Source organism: Leopardus geoffroyi, chromosome C1 (genome assembly GCF_018350155.1).
Source record: "Leopardus geoffroyi isolate Oge1 chromosome C1, O.geoffroyi_Oge1_pat1.0, whole genome shotgun sequence".
In the NCBI taxonomy this organism is placed as follows: Eukaryota; Metazoa; Chordata; class Mammalia; order Carnivora; family Felidae; genus Leopardus; species Leopardus geoffroyi.
The window spans coordinates 13,240,410-13,256,306 of record NC_059328.1 but is presented as its reverse complement, the minus strand read 5'-3'; the positions used below and the strand labels follow the sequence as shown (position 1 = coordinate 13,256,306).

The window sequence follows — 15,897 nt, the reverse complement described above, 5'->3', positions numbered from 1 at the left end:
AGGCCCTGAGGCAGACGTGGGCTTGAACAGTTTGAGGAACGGAAAGATGAGCGTGAACGGAGGGGGATGTGTGTGAATGAGACCGGGTCACCAGGTGGGGCTGCGTCCCATGTGGCTCGTAAAGGCTTTGGATTTATTTCCTGCATGGTGGTGCCTTAGTCCAGTGGGGCTGCTATAACAAAATACCACAGACTGGGTGGCCTACGAACCAACAGAAATTTATTGCTCACGGTTCTGGAGGTTGGGCATCCACGATCAGGGGTTCTGGTGAGGCCGCATTTTCCGGAGGCGGACTGCTGACCTCTCGCCGTGTCCTCACACAGTGGAAAAAGCAAGCTAGCTCTTGGGGGTCTCTTTCTAAGGGCACTGCTCCTATGTATGAGGCCTCTACCCTCATGAACTCAGCACCTCCTGATACTATCCCGTTGGGCATTAAGTACCAACACATAAATTTGGGGAAAGCAGAGACATTCAGTCTGTGCAGTTACTAGAAACTGCGGTTTCTAGTAAACCATTGGAGGGTTCTGACTTGGAGGGTGCCGTGGGGTGATTTCTGTTTAAAAGCATCCTTCTGGCTGCTGTGGGTGGGGGGCTGGGCAAGAGGGGAGGCTGAAGACTGGATAAGAAACCCAAGGTAGTGTCCCAGGCAAGAGGTGGCTTTGCGTAGAGGGCTGGCAGTGGAGAAGGAGGGTAGTGAATTCAGGATGAGAGTTGAGAGTCAACCCAACAGGCTGTCGGGTCGGACGTGGAGAGACGAAGGCAAGAGGTGGATGGATAAAAGCCAAATGTTTCACCAGGTCAACTGGGTGGATGGGGACCATTTTCTGAGAAGGGCAAGTCTGGAGGAGGAGCATGTACCGGAAGGCAAATCCAAAGCTGAGTTTCAGCCCCCAGGGAGTGGGAGGGGCGTGTTAGACACCCACGCGGGGAGGGGCCGATTGTAGCCAGTTGGATTTCTGAGTCTGGAATTGCAGGGAAGTTAAGGGGGTAGAGATTTGGGAGGCAATATGGAAATGAATAGAATTGGCCATCCAGGTCCTGACTTGGCCAGAGGCAAAGGGGCCGTGAAGACAGCAAGGGGGGCAAAGCCACGGCTTAATTCCCAGCCTGGCATGTCTGGGGTCTGGAGATTTGGAAGGGACGCCCCCCCCCCCCAATTCCCCAGCACAATTCCTGGGAGAGGCACAAAGAGCTCAGTGATGTCATGGGGCAGAGGTGGGGGCCACTCCTGGGGACAGGGCCTCCCCCCTCCCCCTCCGTCCTGTGCTTCTCCATGGCAGACACAATGCTCTGTGCTCTCCACTGCATTCCCTCTCCCAGGGTACACAGGAGACCCATTTCCCAGCCTCCTTGCAGTTAGCTGGGGCCACGGAAGTACGTCTGGCCGACGGGAGGTGGGCACAGGTGGCCTGTGGCACCACCAGGCCTGGCCCCTCAAAACACCGTGTGTGATCGGATGGGTTCCCCGTGGCTGCTGGAACACAGTACCACAACCTTCGTGGCTCCAAACAAGGCAAATTTACTCCCGTGGCGTCCTGGAGATCGGAAGTCCGGAAGAGTCTTTTGGCACTTAAGTGATCGCAGAGGGCCAGCTCCTTCGGGAGGCTCTCGGGGAAAATCTGCTTCGGTGCCCTCCTGGCTTCCAGGGCCACCTGCACGGGTAGGCTCCTGGCCTCTCACTCCAGTCCCTTGCTCTGGTTGTCACATCCCCTGCTGCAGACATTGACCTTCTCACCTCACTCTTGAAGGACCCTTGGGATCACATGGGACCCACCTGGAATAACCCAGGTGAATCTTCCCATCTCAAGATCCTTAAATTAATCACATCAGCAAAATGACTTATGTCGTGTGAAGTAACATATACATGGGTTCCGGGGATTAGGGTGTGGACATCTTTGGGGGACCATTGTCCTGCCTGCCGCGGCGAGCCTCCGGCCCTCCCCTCCCCCACCCTGGAGATTCCAGAGGCCCCATGTTCTAGTTAGTGTAGCTACAACATGCAAGAGGGCTGCCCGACCTGCATGAACCCCAAATAAATTGTTATTATGCTAAGCCAGTGAGACTCTGGGGTCACTGTGTTACTGCAACATGGCCTGCCCTATCCAAACTAATACAGTCCTCTGTGGGGTCCCCCCGATGACCCTCAGTCTTGGCTACAGCTCAGAGGGGCCAACCCCAACCCTCCCCAGGGTCTCTCAGTCCTTCCCTCTGAGCTAATAGCCGAATGGCACAGGGAATCTTCTCATGGTCGGGTAGAAAGTTCTGGAACCTCTACCACTGGCTTTTGCGTGATCGTGATTGATGTTGGCTCTGGCCAGGTGACTTGTTTTGGCTAAAAAAGCATTCATAGACACGACAGGCAGATGCCTTGCCTATGGCTGTGCGGTTTGGGTTGCTCCTTGAGCTTTGGTGAGCCGCCCTAAGAACATCAAATGTCGGAGAGCCACTGCCCCTGTAGCCTGGGCCTAGAGCAAACACCTGTGGTGGAGACTCGAACCCGACCATAGCCACGAGTCCAGCCCCGTCGACCTGTCGCCTGAAGCAAAGCTGCCCAACTGAGCTCAGACTAGACCAGCGGAACGGCTTCATCGTGAACACGAGCGTACTAATAAATGCGTGTTGTTGCGTAAATTGAGGTTGGGTTGGTTTGTTACGCGGCAGTACTGTGGCAACAGCTGACTGTTACACTCGGCCCCGAAGAGCCTTGCATTTCCTGAGAGTCTCCGGCCACTTCTCACATCTGGTCGCTTGGACCGAGACAGTAAGCCGCACCTCCGCTCCTCTTCCCGGAAGGAGCGTGCCTTCCGTCCCCTCTGTCACCTCCTCCCCAGGGCCTGTCTTGACACTGGGGACCAGGGAGTGCTAGTCGCTGCCACAGAACAAAAGATGAATTCAGAGCCACAGACTAAGGTGGGGAAAATTGTTTCGTTTTAATTAAACTGGTTGAAGAAGCCAAGACACAGACAGAAAGAGACGAAGAACAGACTGGAAATAGTTTAGAAAAGAAAAGAAAACCGATCGCGGCGAAGTCAGCGCGGGGTGGAGTGGCGGGAGCGGCGGCCGGGCCTTCACGTCAGCTCCAGGACCACTGTCAGGGCGAGCACCAAGGTGAGCCGGACGCCAGCAGGGCCAGAAGCGGAACCTGTGTCAGGGCGGCAGGGAGCGGGGTCAGGGTCAGGGCCGCGGACCCCGATGGGCGGGGCAGGAACGGATCCCGGATGGCAGAGCTTCAAAGGGGCCCCAGCAGAGTCTGGATTCAGCCACGGGATGCACTGGGTTCAAATCCAAGCTCTGCCACCCGTCCCGCCAAACTGGGCGTGACCCCTTCCCTGCCCCGGGCTTGCTGGACTGAGCTCAGGCTCCCTGGTGGCCACTGGGACCATCCAGTGGCGACCGGGTGTGGGGCCTCCATTGTGAAATGTGAGATCAGCCCAGTGTGGGGAGGAAAGGGCTGGTGGGCCAGGGAGCGGTGTTTGGGTCCCGTGGACCGGTGCTCAGGTTGGGCAGGAGCTCAGGGAGGGGGGTATAAGAGTCTCCAGCCGAGGCACCTGAATGTGCTCCCCGCTGCCCTGTGGAGTGGTCCCGAGCCCGGGGGCACAAGCCCATGGTCAATGGCGACACATCCTCTTAGGGCCAGGGCAGCTAAGTTCTCTGAGCTGAGCGAGCTAGAGTCATTGTGGATGGTGGCGAGGGGACACGCGAGGTCCCTGGAAACCCCCACTGGCTGATTTTGGGGTGCTGAGTCCCCCTTAGTGCCTCAGCACCCATTCCTGACCTCCCTTGACCCAGACTCTGTTGAACCAGAGGACAACCGCCCGCCTGAGGCTTGAGGCAAAGGCAAGGGTATACGAACGGGCCGCTGGGGAGACCGGGGCTGCCCGGACCCTTGCAGATCCCTTGGGTTTTAGCGAGAAGCTCTGAGGGTGAGGACGTACCATTGGAGTCTTCCGTTCCTCTTGGAATATTTGGGTTTTCTGTTGGAAAGGACGGAAAGAGAACCGGCTTGGGGTGACATTCAGAGCTCCGTAAAGGAGCCCTCCCGTTTCCAGCACCTGCCGTGTGGTATCGCGGGCGCCCTCTCGGGGCAGCCCAAAGCCCCTGTGCGGACGTGGCATTAGGTCTGCTTCACAGACGGAGAGATGGGGGAGGTCGAGCGGCTTGCCCCAGGTTGCCCGGCTGTGAAGTGATGCGTCCGGGATCCGAACCCAGAGATCCGGCTTCAAGCCCCGAACTCCGGTGCCTCTGTGTGGGGCATCCTCGCAGGCAAACTTAGGGGGCCCCGGGCCCCGGCCGCTCCCGGGTCCTTGGGACGGCGCCAGCCAGGGCGCCACCCCGGGTCGCCCTCCCAACCCCCGCTCAGGGCAGCGTACCAAATACGATGAGCCGGGTGTGTGTGTCGGTGGAGCCCAGGGGGTTCTGGGCTGTGCAACGGTACATTGAGCCGTTGAGCTCGGCGGGAACCCGCTCCAGCACCAGCTCCTTCCCGTCAAACTCAGCGCTGCCGTCCAAGAGGCGGCTTCCGACCCGCGTCCAGGTGAACATGGGCTCCGGGAAGACTTCGTTCTGTGGGTCGGGGGTGGGGGGTGGGGGGCAGAGTTGGGTCACAGGGGGAACCATTCTGCCAGCGCAGGAAGGGGTCCGAGGCATGGCCTGGCCGGGGCTGGACACACGCTGCCATCCGATGGGGCAGGAGTGGCTGCCCGGAACCCCAGCAAGAGAAGGACTCCAGGGCCGGAAAGGATGCGAAGCCCATGAGCCGGGTCTGCGCTGGGCTCTGGATGGAGAGCAAAACCTTGCCCTTCCTCATCAGAGGCCATTCCGCCTCACCGGCTGGGGGACTGAGGTCAAGGGAAGTGTCTTAGAGGGATACCGGTGACCAGTGGTGTCCCTGTCACCTCCCGCCACCCTTCCAGATGCTCGGAGTGAGGCCGACCTGAAATCCGTGGACCAGAATCCTCACTGTGTCCCCGACCCGGGCTCTGCTGGGTGTCATCATGATTTTGGGTCCTTTCGGGGCAACTGTAGGGAGAGGAAGGCCAGGTCAGAGAGGTATGCGTATATATGGAGGAGGGGAGACTGAGCGAGGAAAGGAGGCACGGGGAAAGCGGGAGAGAAAGTTCCAGACCAGCCGCGAGCATCCGTGGGGGGAGCTGCCACTGAGCCAGGAGCTCTGACGATGTCCATTCATCCATCCATGCCTGCGTTCTTTTTTTTTTTTTTTTTTAATTTTATTTATTTATTTATTTATTTATTTTTCAATGTTTATTTATTTTTGGGACAGAGAGAGACAGAGCATGAACGGGGGAGGGGCAGAGAGAGAGGGAGACACAGAATCGGAAACAGGCTCCAGGCTCTGAGCCATCAGCCCAGAGCCCGACGCGGGGCTCGAACTCACGGACCGCGAGATCATGACCTGGCTGAAGTCGGACGCTTAACCGACTGCGCCACCCAGGCGCCCCCCACGCCTGCGTTCTTACGCACACTCAGTCCCCGAGCCCCTGCAATCCGTCCGACCCTGAGACCTGGGATTCAGTGGTGGTGCACAGAGAGGGCAAGGGACTTGCTGAAGGTCACGCAGTGAGCAGGAGCCAGGACAAGACTCAGCTGTCTCCCTTCTGACCCGATGCTCCTTCTACTAGGTAATCTGCCCAGTGGGGTTTTTCTGGAATCCCTAGATTGGAGGTACGGGGGGTAGACAGGTGTGGGGGGGGGACCATCTCCTCCCGTCGGCCCTTGTCCTCCCTGCCTTTTTCCTCACCTTCTGTATCACTTCTTTCAAGGCCCTTTATATCGTGAGCTTGGGGGACAAGACGCCCGGGGCCTTGCCGTCCTGCGCACAAGAGAATGTCAGGGCTGGGAGAGCCACCGGGACCTCTGAGCCCGTCCCCTCAGGATCAGATTGCGAGTAACAAAGGGGCTTATCCAAGGTCACCCACGCGGTTAATTTCCCATGTTTCCTGGGGCTCTTTCCCCCAGACTCATTCAGTCATTCAACAGGCAATTAGTGAGCCACTCCCGTGCCAGGCTGTGGGCGGTGCGGGGGGCACGCAGTGTGGGCAAGCCAGGTGCCTGCCGGCTGGGAGCTCACACTTGAGTCGCGCACACGTTCCACGCACAAGCGAGTGCACAGACAGGAAACCAGTATGCAGATGCTCTGCTCACACGGAGGGTGAGTGCCGGCCAGAGTCTCCTCCAAGGAAGGTGACATTTCAGTTGAGACGCGAAACTCCTGAGGAGGGTTCGGGGGGGGGGGGGGGGGGGGGGGAGAGGAGGAGCCGGGTCCTGTGGGCACTGAGGCCGAAGGTCAGGGGGCATGGGGGAGAGGCCTCCCCAGCTGGAGGGAGGCCTCAAGGCTTTGGTTAGAGCGCCACACCCCGTGCCTTCTCTGCGAACATCTTCCGGGGGTGACGGCAGGAGAAAAGCTGTGTCCCAGGCCCTGGGGCTGGCCTGGACTCTCCCCGACCCACCCCTGCTTCCTCCCCAGCCTCTCCTTCCCCGCTCAGCTCTCCAAGTGGAAATCAGAGCAGCCCGCAGATGTGGGTGGTCTCCCTGGCATTGCTAAGTTCATTCTCTGAGAAGGAAACGAAAGGACTATTAATTAAACCATGAGCCAGGCGTCTGAAGTGCCACGTGGGGCTGAGGGACGCACGGGTGGGAGGAGTGGGGGCGCAGGGAGGGCTTCCGGGGCCGCCTCCGCCAGCCAGCGCCAGACGGGAGGGAGGCTGGGGCGGATTCCCGTCTAGCGTGCGTGGCCTTGGTTGGGTCACCGCACGGGGCTTTCCCCAGGTGCATGATGGGAACAATGAGAACAGCTCCGCCTGCCGGGCCCCCTGCCGCCCCGCCCCCCACCCCAGTGCTAGCGGCCGCCCCTTCCAGCGGAGGCCTAGCGAGTGAGGTTGGGAGGAAACCTCACATGCTCTAGACTCCCTGTTAGGCCTATCGCCCCATCCTCAGGGTGCTTAAGAGGCAGGGTTGCATGAAACCCATTTTGCAGGCCATACACCTGGCCCTCTGGAGGGCTGCAGCTTGCCGGAGGCCGCGCAGCAAGGAAGTGATGGGAGCAGGGCTCCATGGGGTCTTCCGAGGGAGGCCCCGAGGCCAGGGCTGGTGGGGAGGGAGGGGTGCTGTCTTTCACTCGGGCAGCCAGACTCTGTCCGTGGCTGCCTGAGCTGCAGGTTCCCAGAGGCTCCTGTGTGGAGCTGGCCCTGGGGGACGAAGGGGGGCAGGTGAGGGGTCTGTCCTGCCCTCACTCTGAGCGCCATCCTGGCCGCTGCTGACCAACCAGCACCTTGGCGGAAGACCCCACCCCCGCCCCCGTCACTGCTGCTTCCGATGCTGCTTCCACAAGCCAGGCCAGCTGCTGTCACCCTCCCCACTCACACCCCTACCGAGAGCCACCAGCAGCTCCTGGCAGTCAAATTCTGCCTCCCCAACCCCCACCTGCTCCTAGAACACAGCACTGAGAGTCTCCAAAAGGAATGCTCTGAGCCCCTGGGCTTTCCCTGCCCTCCACCCCCGGATACACAGAAAGAGTGGGGGTCCAGAGACCCAGGATTGGGGCCTAGCCTTCTGCTCTCTGACAGCATGACTTGGATGTATCAGTTCAACTTTGCTGGGCCTCAGTCTCCTTACCTGTAAGTGGGGGACAATAGGTTAGTACACTTTTTGAGGAGTTACTCTGAAAATGATAGTGGAGGACAGATGGGAGGCTATAACGTGAAATGGAAAGTGGTGTGCATCTGTCTAGGGGAGTATAAACGATCCTGATGATATAAGCTGCCCTCCTTATCTCTCCTGAAGATTCCATTGCAAGAACAGCCTTGTGAAATCTCATGGAAAAGCTCCTCTAGGTTTCCCCCAGGAATTCTGGGTGTTCACTAAAACCACCCACCCACTCATTCATCTCCTCTATACGTCTAGTTATTTGTGGTTCACCTAAACTGTGCTGATTACTGTGCAGGGCAATGCTGGGGCTATAACAATGAATATAACAGTAGCTGATATTTACTGAGTGCTTACTCTGTCTGTCACTATGCTAAGCACTGGATATGTACTGCCTTATTTAATCTTCACAACAACCCAGAAAAGTATGACTTAATTCTTAGACAGGTGCTTACTGAGTAATATGTTAGGGATCATTCTGAGCCTTGTACCATGTGAATGAGGCAGGTAGAGACCCTGCCCATACGGAATTTAAATTCCAGTGGGAGATCCAGGGAATAAGGAAACACGTAATATACCTGCAGGCTGAGCGAAATGTGATGCCAGAGAATAAAGTGAGATAAGCAGCTGATGGGGCCAGGAGGAAGAGGCTGTTTGAGATACGGTGTTCAAAGAAGGACTTTCTGAGTAGAAGATCTGAACAGGGGCCTTAGGGACAGAGGGCTTAAGAATATCTGGGGCAAGATTATTCTAGGCAGAAAGGAAAGCCGGTGCAAAGTCCGTGGTGGGCCCGAGCTGGGTGCATTCCCAGAAGAGGTAAGAGGACCCCGTGGCTGGAGCGGACAGAGCAGAGGGGGGTAATGTATGGATATCACTGGGATTTGGTTTTAAACGTAATGGCAGTTGTGCAGGGAAATGCACTCTTCTGAACACAACTTAGCGAATCCTAATGCGAATAGCTGTGTAGCCACCGTCCCAATCAAACTCTAGAACACCCCCATCCCTCCGGAAGGTTCCTTTATGCCTCCTCCCACCCCCCCCCCCCCACCCCCCATAGGTACACGCTGTTCTGACTTCTCTCACTGGAGAGTTTTGGTAAATGTTCTAGAAGTTTACCATATAAACGGAATCCCGCAGTGTGTACTCTGTGCCGTCCGGCGTGTTGCACACGGTATCGTATTTTCTGAGCTCTGTCCACGTGGTTGCGACTAACAGGAGTTCATCTGTATTGATGAGAAGTAGCTCATCGTAGGACGATAGCACGGTTTTGTTCTCCCACCTTCCCAATTACGGACATTCGGGTTCCTTACAGTTTTTTTTTTTTTTTTAATTTTTTTTTTTTTTCAACGTTTATTTATTTTTGGGACAGAGAGAGACAGAGCATGAACGGAGGAGGGGCAGAGAGAGAGGGAGACACAGAATCGGAAACAGGCTCCAGGCTCTGAGCCATCAGCCCAGAGCCCGACGCGGGGCTCGAACTCACGGACCGCGAGATCGTGACCTGGCTGAAGTCGGACGCTTAACCGACTGCGCCACCCAGGCGCCCCACCTTACAGTTTTTATTGTCGTTGTTGTGAACATTCACCTCCAAACGCTTGTGGACATAATGTTTCCACTTGTCTTGGGTAAACACTTAGGAGTGAAATTACTAGGTCATAAAGTAAGGGTGTTTTCATCTGGGAAAGCAAGTGCTAATCGTCCAACATGGTGGCACTGGTTTATGCTCGCACCGGCGACGCACGAAGGTTCTGATGGTTCCACATCCTTGTTGGCGTTTGACATTACCCGTTCTTTCAACGTTAGCCGTTCTATTGCTTGTGCGGCGGTACCCCACTGAGGTCCTAATCTTCATTTTCCCGAGGGCTAATGATATTATAAACCTTTTCATATGCTTATGGGCCATTCGGACGTATTCTTTCTTTCTTTCTTCTTTTTTTTAATGGAGTTGTCTTACCATTCGTGATCTGTAGTAGTTCTTTATATATTCTGGATACAAATCCTTTGTCATAAATCTGTAGGGAGAGTATTTCTTCTCAGCCTCTGTATGTATTCCTGAAGGTGCCTTCTTATGAGCAGAAGCTTTGGATTTTGACTCAGTCTCATTTGCCAGTGCTCAATTTTTCATTTGGTGCCTTTTGTGACCTTTAGAAGAACTCCCGGTCTACCTCGACGTCACAAAGCCCGATTCCTATGCGTCGCTTTAGAAGCTTTATGATGTTGGATTTCACATTTAGGCCCGTGATTCATCTCGAATTAATTCTTGCGTGTGCGTGAGATAGGGGACTGGGGTCATTTTGCCCTTAAGCGTCTCTGGTTGTTCAAGGCTGTCTGTTAAAACAACTTCTCCTTCCCCATTCAACAGCCTTGGGGCCTTCATCAAAAATCAAGATGGACTCTCTCTCTCTGGGTCTATTTCTGAATTCTATTCTGTTTTGTCCATCTGTTCGTCTACCATTGGAAGGGCTGGGGTGCGTATGTATGTGTGTCACGATCTGATTTATATCTTAAGCCGATCAATCAGCACGAAGAGCAGAATGGATGAGGGTGGGAGCGGAAAGACCAGCCTGGAGGCTGCGAAATCCAGGTGGGAACTGGGTGGTCGGAGAGGAAACCACCAGAAGCGGCAGATGTGGGGGCAGGTTCTTGAGGCTGGCTGAGACGCGGAGCATGGGAAAAGAGCAGGAAAAGCAAGCGACTCTGAGAGTTCAGGCTCCGCCAATGGGAAGAACGTAGTCGCCATCTACTGAGATGGGTGCTGGGACCACCAGGCATCCGTCTTCTTGTGGGGAGTAGTGTCTGAGCTGGGGGAGGACATCCCGGCAGAGGGAACAGCAGAGATCGCGGGGAGGCTCTGGTCCGCCCTGGCCTGGCCTTCAAAGTCCTGATCAGATGATTGGATTCTGTGTCCCGAGGTCACCTGCCCATCCTACTGTCTCCCTGCCGTGGCCAGAGAGCAGGGTGTCCTTCACTCTCCCTTGCCCCGCCCCCCAGCTCATAGCACTCTCCCCTGGCCACAGCCCCAGCAGATGGCACAGTGGTGAAGAATGTGGGCCTGGGGTCGGACCTGGCTGGCTGACCTCAGGAGAGTTACTCCAAGCCTGGCTGGCGCCCCTCGCTTGTGAAACGGGAATAATGACAGCGTCTCTCCCTGCCCCATAAGCTCACTGCACCTGTGCCAGGAGACCTTGTAGGCAAATCATCCTGCAGGGAGCCTGGCTCTTGATACTTATGAGCTTACAGTTATTCTCTCCATTCAACAGGTCAGAAAACTGAGGCTCGGGGACCTGAGGCCTGAGATCCCACCAACAGACGGCGGCCAAGGTTGGATGGGAAGCCAGCCCGGGGGTCTGTGTCATCCCCCCGATTTGGTACCTGCGTCTTGGCAGCCTTGCAGTGTCCCCCGCTCCCCGCTTCCCCCGGGGGTGCACACACGTGACCGCGCGTGCCCACTGCCTGCGAAGGGGCCTTGCCCTTGCTCCGATGGGGGGGGGGCGGTGGGGTGCACGCCAGCACGGCTCCGGTCAAGGGAACCAGCTGCGATCAGGGACCGGACAGGCGAATCCTGAATCTGCCTTGGGGTGCGGGAGGGCAAGGGGGTGGGGCAGGCCAGGGGCAGCACCCCCTCATCACTGCGATGTGAGCTGTGAGCTGCACACTCACTTTGCCAGCTGCTCTCAAGTCCTTGTCTGCTCTTTTCCCGTGTCGGTGGGGGTGGGGCAGGGCACCATCCCAGGGAAGCCGAGCTTCGCTTGGGCACGAGGGGCAGGGGACGGCTTTCCCGGGAGAAAAAGCGAAGGGGTGAGGCTGCTCTGCCTCCCAGCCCGGAGCAGATGGCATCCTGAGGTTCACATTCGCCAAAGGACAGTGGAAAGCGCGGGGGTCCGGAGAGGGTGGTAGGGGCAGGTTGCGGGTTGATGAGGTCCCAGCGCCTAGCACAGGGCCGGGCAGTAGGGGGAGCTCGTGAGGTCTCCGAGGAATGACACGCGAAAGTGCTCGGGGGCAGCTGCCCGAGACCAGGGATGTGGCACAGTGAGAGGCTAGGAGCGAGGCTCTGGGGCCACAGTGTCCACCTTTGAACCCTCCTCTGCTTAATTACTCACTCAGCAAACTTCTCCGACTCACATATTCGCGATACTGACGGACCAAATTCCCCTGATTTCTAGTGTTCCTGACCCCGTCCAGCAAGCTCTCCTGACCTCCCTGGGTCCACCCACGTTCCCCAGTCCAGCTCAGCAAACCTCCTTAAGAACCCCGGCCCTGATCTCTGGGCCTGCCCCGGACGCCTCCTTGCCCCACCCCTCCCCACGTCCGAGGTGGCCGGCGACCCAAGGACCCAAGGCTCCCCGCCCCCCAGCTCTGCAGGGTCCCCGCAGAGCGGCACCCACCAAGTCTTACCCAGCGTGACCTCTGCCTGCATGGGCATCGACAGCGCTGGGTGCTTGACCTCACAGCTGAAGAGGGCCTCATTGTCGATCTGTGGGTTGAGCGTCCAGGTGAGCAAGGCACGGACCTCCACGGTGCCGTCACTGCCCGGGGTGTGGCTGTGGCGCAGGAAGTAGATGGGCTCGGCGCTGTGGACCCAGCGCGGGAACTCGCGGCTCACCACCGTCTCTGGGACGTTCTCGGTGGTCGGCTGGAGGAGGACGCCGGGGTCCGGGGTCAGGCTGCGGGCGGGGCGCTCTGTGTAGGGGCGCCCGCCCCGGTTCTCGGCGTCCAGCAGAGACAGCGACCTCTGCATCTTGGTGTCATCTAGGTCACGGTGCAGGAGGCTGCGGAAAGGCCTGCTGTCCTGGAAGGGGCCAGAGCTTGCCTCCAGCGGCTCCGTCAGGGGCACGGCATCGATGGGTTCGCCATCGCGTTTGAAATAAACCTGAAATTACAAGGAGGGTGCGGGAAGCATTTCGTGACCGACGGGGGGACCTCAGAGGACCTGGCCACAGAAGGCCAGTTCTTCCAAGGCCGCCTCCTCCTTCCGGATGGACTCTCCCTCATTCCTTTCCCTTCAGCACCCCAAGTACTCCGAGCCAGCTCAGGTCGACGGGGACACACACAGCTCCTAGTGGCAGAGGCCAAGCCCACCTCTGTCCTTACCCAGCAGGTGAGCCTCTTGGAGCTCCCGTTTCCTTACCTGTAAAGGGGAGTAAGGACAGCTGCTCTGGGGGCTGTCGGATGCTTCAATGAAACAATGTACTGAAACAGGGGCCCAGGGCGCAGCCCCAGCAGCCACCTGGGCTGCGAGGGAGAGGTCTGTGCCCACCTGGGGACAGCATTTGGACGAGGGAGAAGGTAGGAAGGCGCCTGAGAGGAAGTGAGCCATCCGAAGAAGAATGACGAGGAAGGGATCTCCGTGGGCGCGTTTTGGAGGTTTGCAACCAGAAGGAAGGAAACAGGTGCATGTGTGGGAGAGAGCGAGGTGTGGGGATGGGGTGAAAGCAAACATCTTCTCGCTTTCTCTAATGGGGAACCCAAGTTCTGAGAGGCGGCATTTAATTTAATTTGCTGTCTTTTATGTTGGTACGTGTGCCCAGAGGCCTGTGGGGATTGGGTGTATTTTTTAATAAATCAGGTAAATAAATCGATGGGAGACAGGGAGAGAGGAGGGCAGGAAGCAGCTTTCTCAGGATGCTGGTGCAGGTGAGGGGAGGGAGGAGGGTGTGGGGGAGGCGAGGAGGGGGGCTGCGGGAGAGGGGAAGGGAGAGGAGGGGGGGATGAAATGTGGGACCCGGAGAATCTGTCAGAGTTTATAGCTCCAGCGAAGGATCTCATATGCACATAATAGCCTGCTTTGGGTTTTTCTTTCTTTCTTTCTTTTTCTTTTGAAAAGTGCTTCAAAAGCAGGTTTGTAATTTATACCAAAGAATTCTTTTAAGTTCTGATGTCCCAGGCAAACGTAAGATGCCTGGAATGCGGGGAATTAAGGATCTTGTGTGTGTGTGTGTGTGTGTGTGTGTAGAGAGAGAAATGTCTTTTACATCTATATGCAACTATATATATGTGTATATGAATATTGAACATTTTATTGCCATATCTTAAATGGCAGGAGCAGGCAGGGGTTGGGGGTGGGGAGTCTTCCTGCAGCCCCAGGGCCGTGGGGAGACTTTCTTTGTGTCCTCTGGGAAGAAGTTGTTCTTTGGAGAAAAAGACCAGCTTGTCCGATTTTAGAGAGGCCAGACCTCTTTATGGGCTCCAAAGGGGGAAACTTGGGGACCATGTCCTGCTCTCACCTATCGCTGGGGTTGAAGTTGCCTTTTTAATCTATCTGTCTCCTTGGGACCATGAGGTATGGGTGCAGGGAGATGGGCCTTACCAAAGCCTTATTTAAGCACCCCTGTCTACTGCCCCACCTGTGTCTCTGTACACCTGCTTACTGCCCCACTTGTACCTATGCAACCTTGCTTACAGCCCGGCCCCACCTGCGCCTGTGTGCCCCTGGCCACTGCCCTGTATTGGGTTTCTCTGCACCTGTTTACGGCCCTGCCCTGAGAAGCTGGGTCTATCTAGGTCTAGATCCTGGGGTGAGACTGGCCTGGGTCCCCAGGTAACCCCACTGCATCACGCCTATGAGACAGAGTCTGGAATTCATTGTCTCCCACCTTGAACTCTAACCCTACCTGCCCTCCGCTCGAGCCCAGCCCCTCACGAATCCTAGTGATACCTGAGACTCACAGTGTCAGGTGTATTATACAATTCTCTTGGAGGGAGCCTTCACAGCACGAAGTGTGTGGATTCTCAATATGGGTTCAGGAAATCTTAAGGGTTCCACACAGGTGCTTCAGGGCTCCATAAGGGCAACCTGACCTTCCTTCACTCTTCCTACACTCTGCGTGTATTTCATTTGGACCAAAGAGGTCCTGGTGCTCCTAAAAAAAAAGCTGAAAATGTTAATGTTGTCCACTCCCTAAGCCTCTTTGCAGAAACTGGGAAGCAGAGGGGAATCTTTCTGCTTAAGGCAGGGCAGGGGCTAGAACCCAGTTTCTCTATGTTAGCGCCCCCACCGCTTGAAGTGGCCATGACGATAATGAATGAGCTGGGCTGGCGGACCTCAAAGCAGTTAGGGTGGGTCGGAGTTGGTCCAAACAGGAATTCTCTCTCTTACCTTCCTTCCGGCCTTCCTCCCTTCCCTCCCTCCACAGTGGAATTGGAGCTGGAGGGCATGAACTTGAGTCCCACGTCCGTCAAGAACATTGTAGGTGACTCTGGACCCGTCCCTTCCCCTCTTTGGGCTTCATTTGTCCCCATTCTGTCCGAAAAGTGGGGCAGGGCTCTGCTTGATGCTGGGCTTCCCTAAGGACCCACTGTGCAGTTCTGGGACCCCAGGGTCCAGAAAAAGTGGGGTTCTGTGCTGGGATCTTGGGAGCAAGATCCCAAGGGTGGGTCAGATGAGTAGATGGGGTCAGACCAAGGCAGATGGCTCAACGCAGGGGCTCCCACCCTCTCCCCTTTATTCTGCAAAGTGGACGCCACGGTGACATCTGCAGCTGGACAAGTCACAGAGCAGGGTGGCCCGGCAGGGACGGAGGAGGAAGTGGGCACTCCAGAGGTACTCACCATGGGCGCTGGTTTCCCTCCGGACACAATGCAGACCAGCGTGAAGTTCTGGGCTTGGTAGCGGCTGAAGGGGGCGGGCATGTCTGCGGCCATCACTTCGATGGAGGTGGGGGGAGCTACCCAAGAGGGAAGGACAGCGAAACAAAGGTTTAGTGGAAGATTCAGGAGGAGATCCCCAGAGATGGGCCAGGTCCCGTGCTGGGTGTGGGGAGCAGGAAGGGGAGGAGGGTTGCATGACTCCAGGCGGTGTTACTGGCACCAACTGCAGTCGGGACGATGTCCCTGCCGGGCACACAGAGCAAGGAGCTGGGGATGGGGGCGGAGGGGCCCTGGGAAGTGTGCGGGGTGCAAAGCAGAGCCGCTGACTGTAGGTTACCACTTGCAGTGGTGCGCTAGGGCCGGTTCCTAGCAGCGCCTGAGACCCACATGTGCCATTTCCAGGACTGCTCTGGTAGCCTGAAATCGGCCACAGTAGGGAGCTTTACGCCACGGAAACTGGCCACCACCACAAACCAAGGCTTTTTGTGTGTTCTCTTCTCTGCCCCAGCCCCCCGAGAGGGGGTTTCCCAGCACACCACTGGTCATGCGTTTTCTTCTTTGTCTTGAGAGCAGTGGGGAGCCATTGAAAGTTTTAAGCAAGAGCAGCGCCACGATCAGGATTGCATTTTGGACGCTGAACACACACAG

The 15,897-nt window shown here is 56.9% G+C and overlaps 1 protein-coding gene across 3 annotated transcripts in view; it reads right to left on the bottom strand.

The window, feature by feature from the left end:
- Positions 1-2,906: 2,906 nt before the first annotated feature.
- Positions 2,907-15,897, bottom strand: part of IGSF21 (immunoglobin superfamily member 21) — a 231,607-nt gene continuing 218,616 nt past the window's right edge. For all 3 annotated transcript variants that reach the window (XM_045475840.1, XM_045475842.1, XM_045475843.1), the window contains exons 5-10: positions 15,211-15,326; positions 12,058-12,532; positions 4,934-5,019; positions 4,371-4,563; positions 3,936-3,974; positions 2,907-3,142 (exon numbers count right to left, since the gene is read on the bottom strand). In XM_045475840.1, the coding sequence (XP_045331796.1) occupies positions 3,069-3,142; positions 3,936-3,974; positions 4,371-4,563; positions 4,934-5,019; positions 12,058-12,532; positions 15,211-15,326 (983 nt within the window). In that variant the 3' untranslated portion in view covers positions 2,907-3,068. The remainder of the gene's footprint in view (positions 3,143-3,935; positions 3,975-4,370; positions 4,564-4,933; positions 5,020-12,057; positions 12,533-15,210; positions 15,327-15,897) is intronic.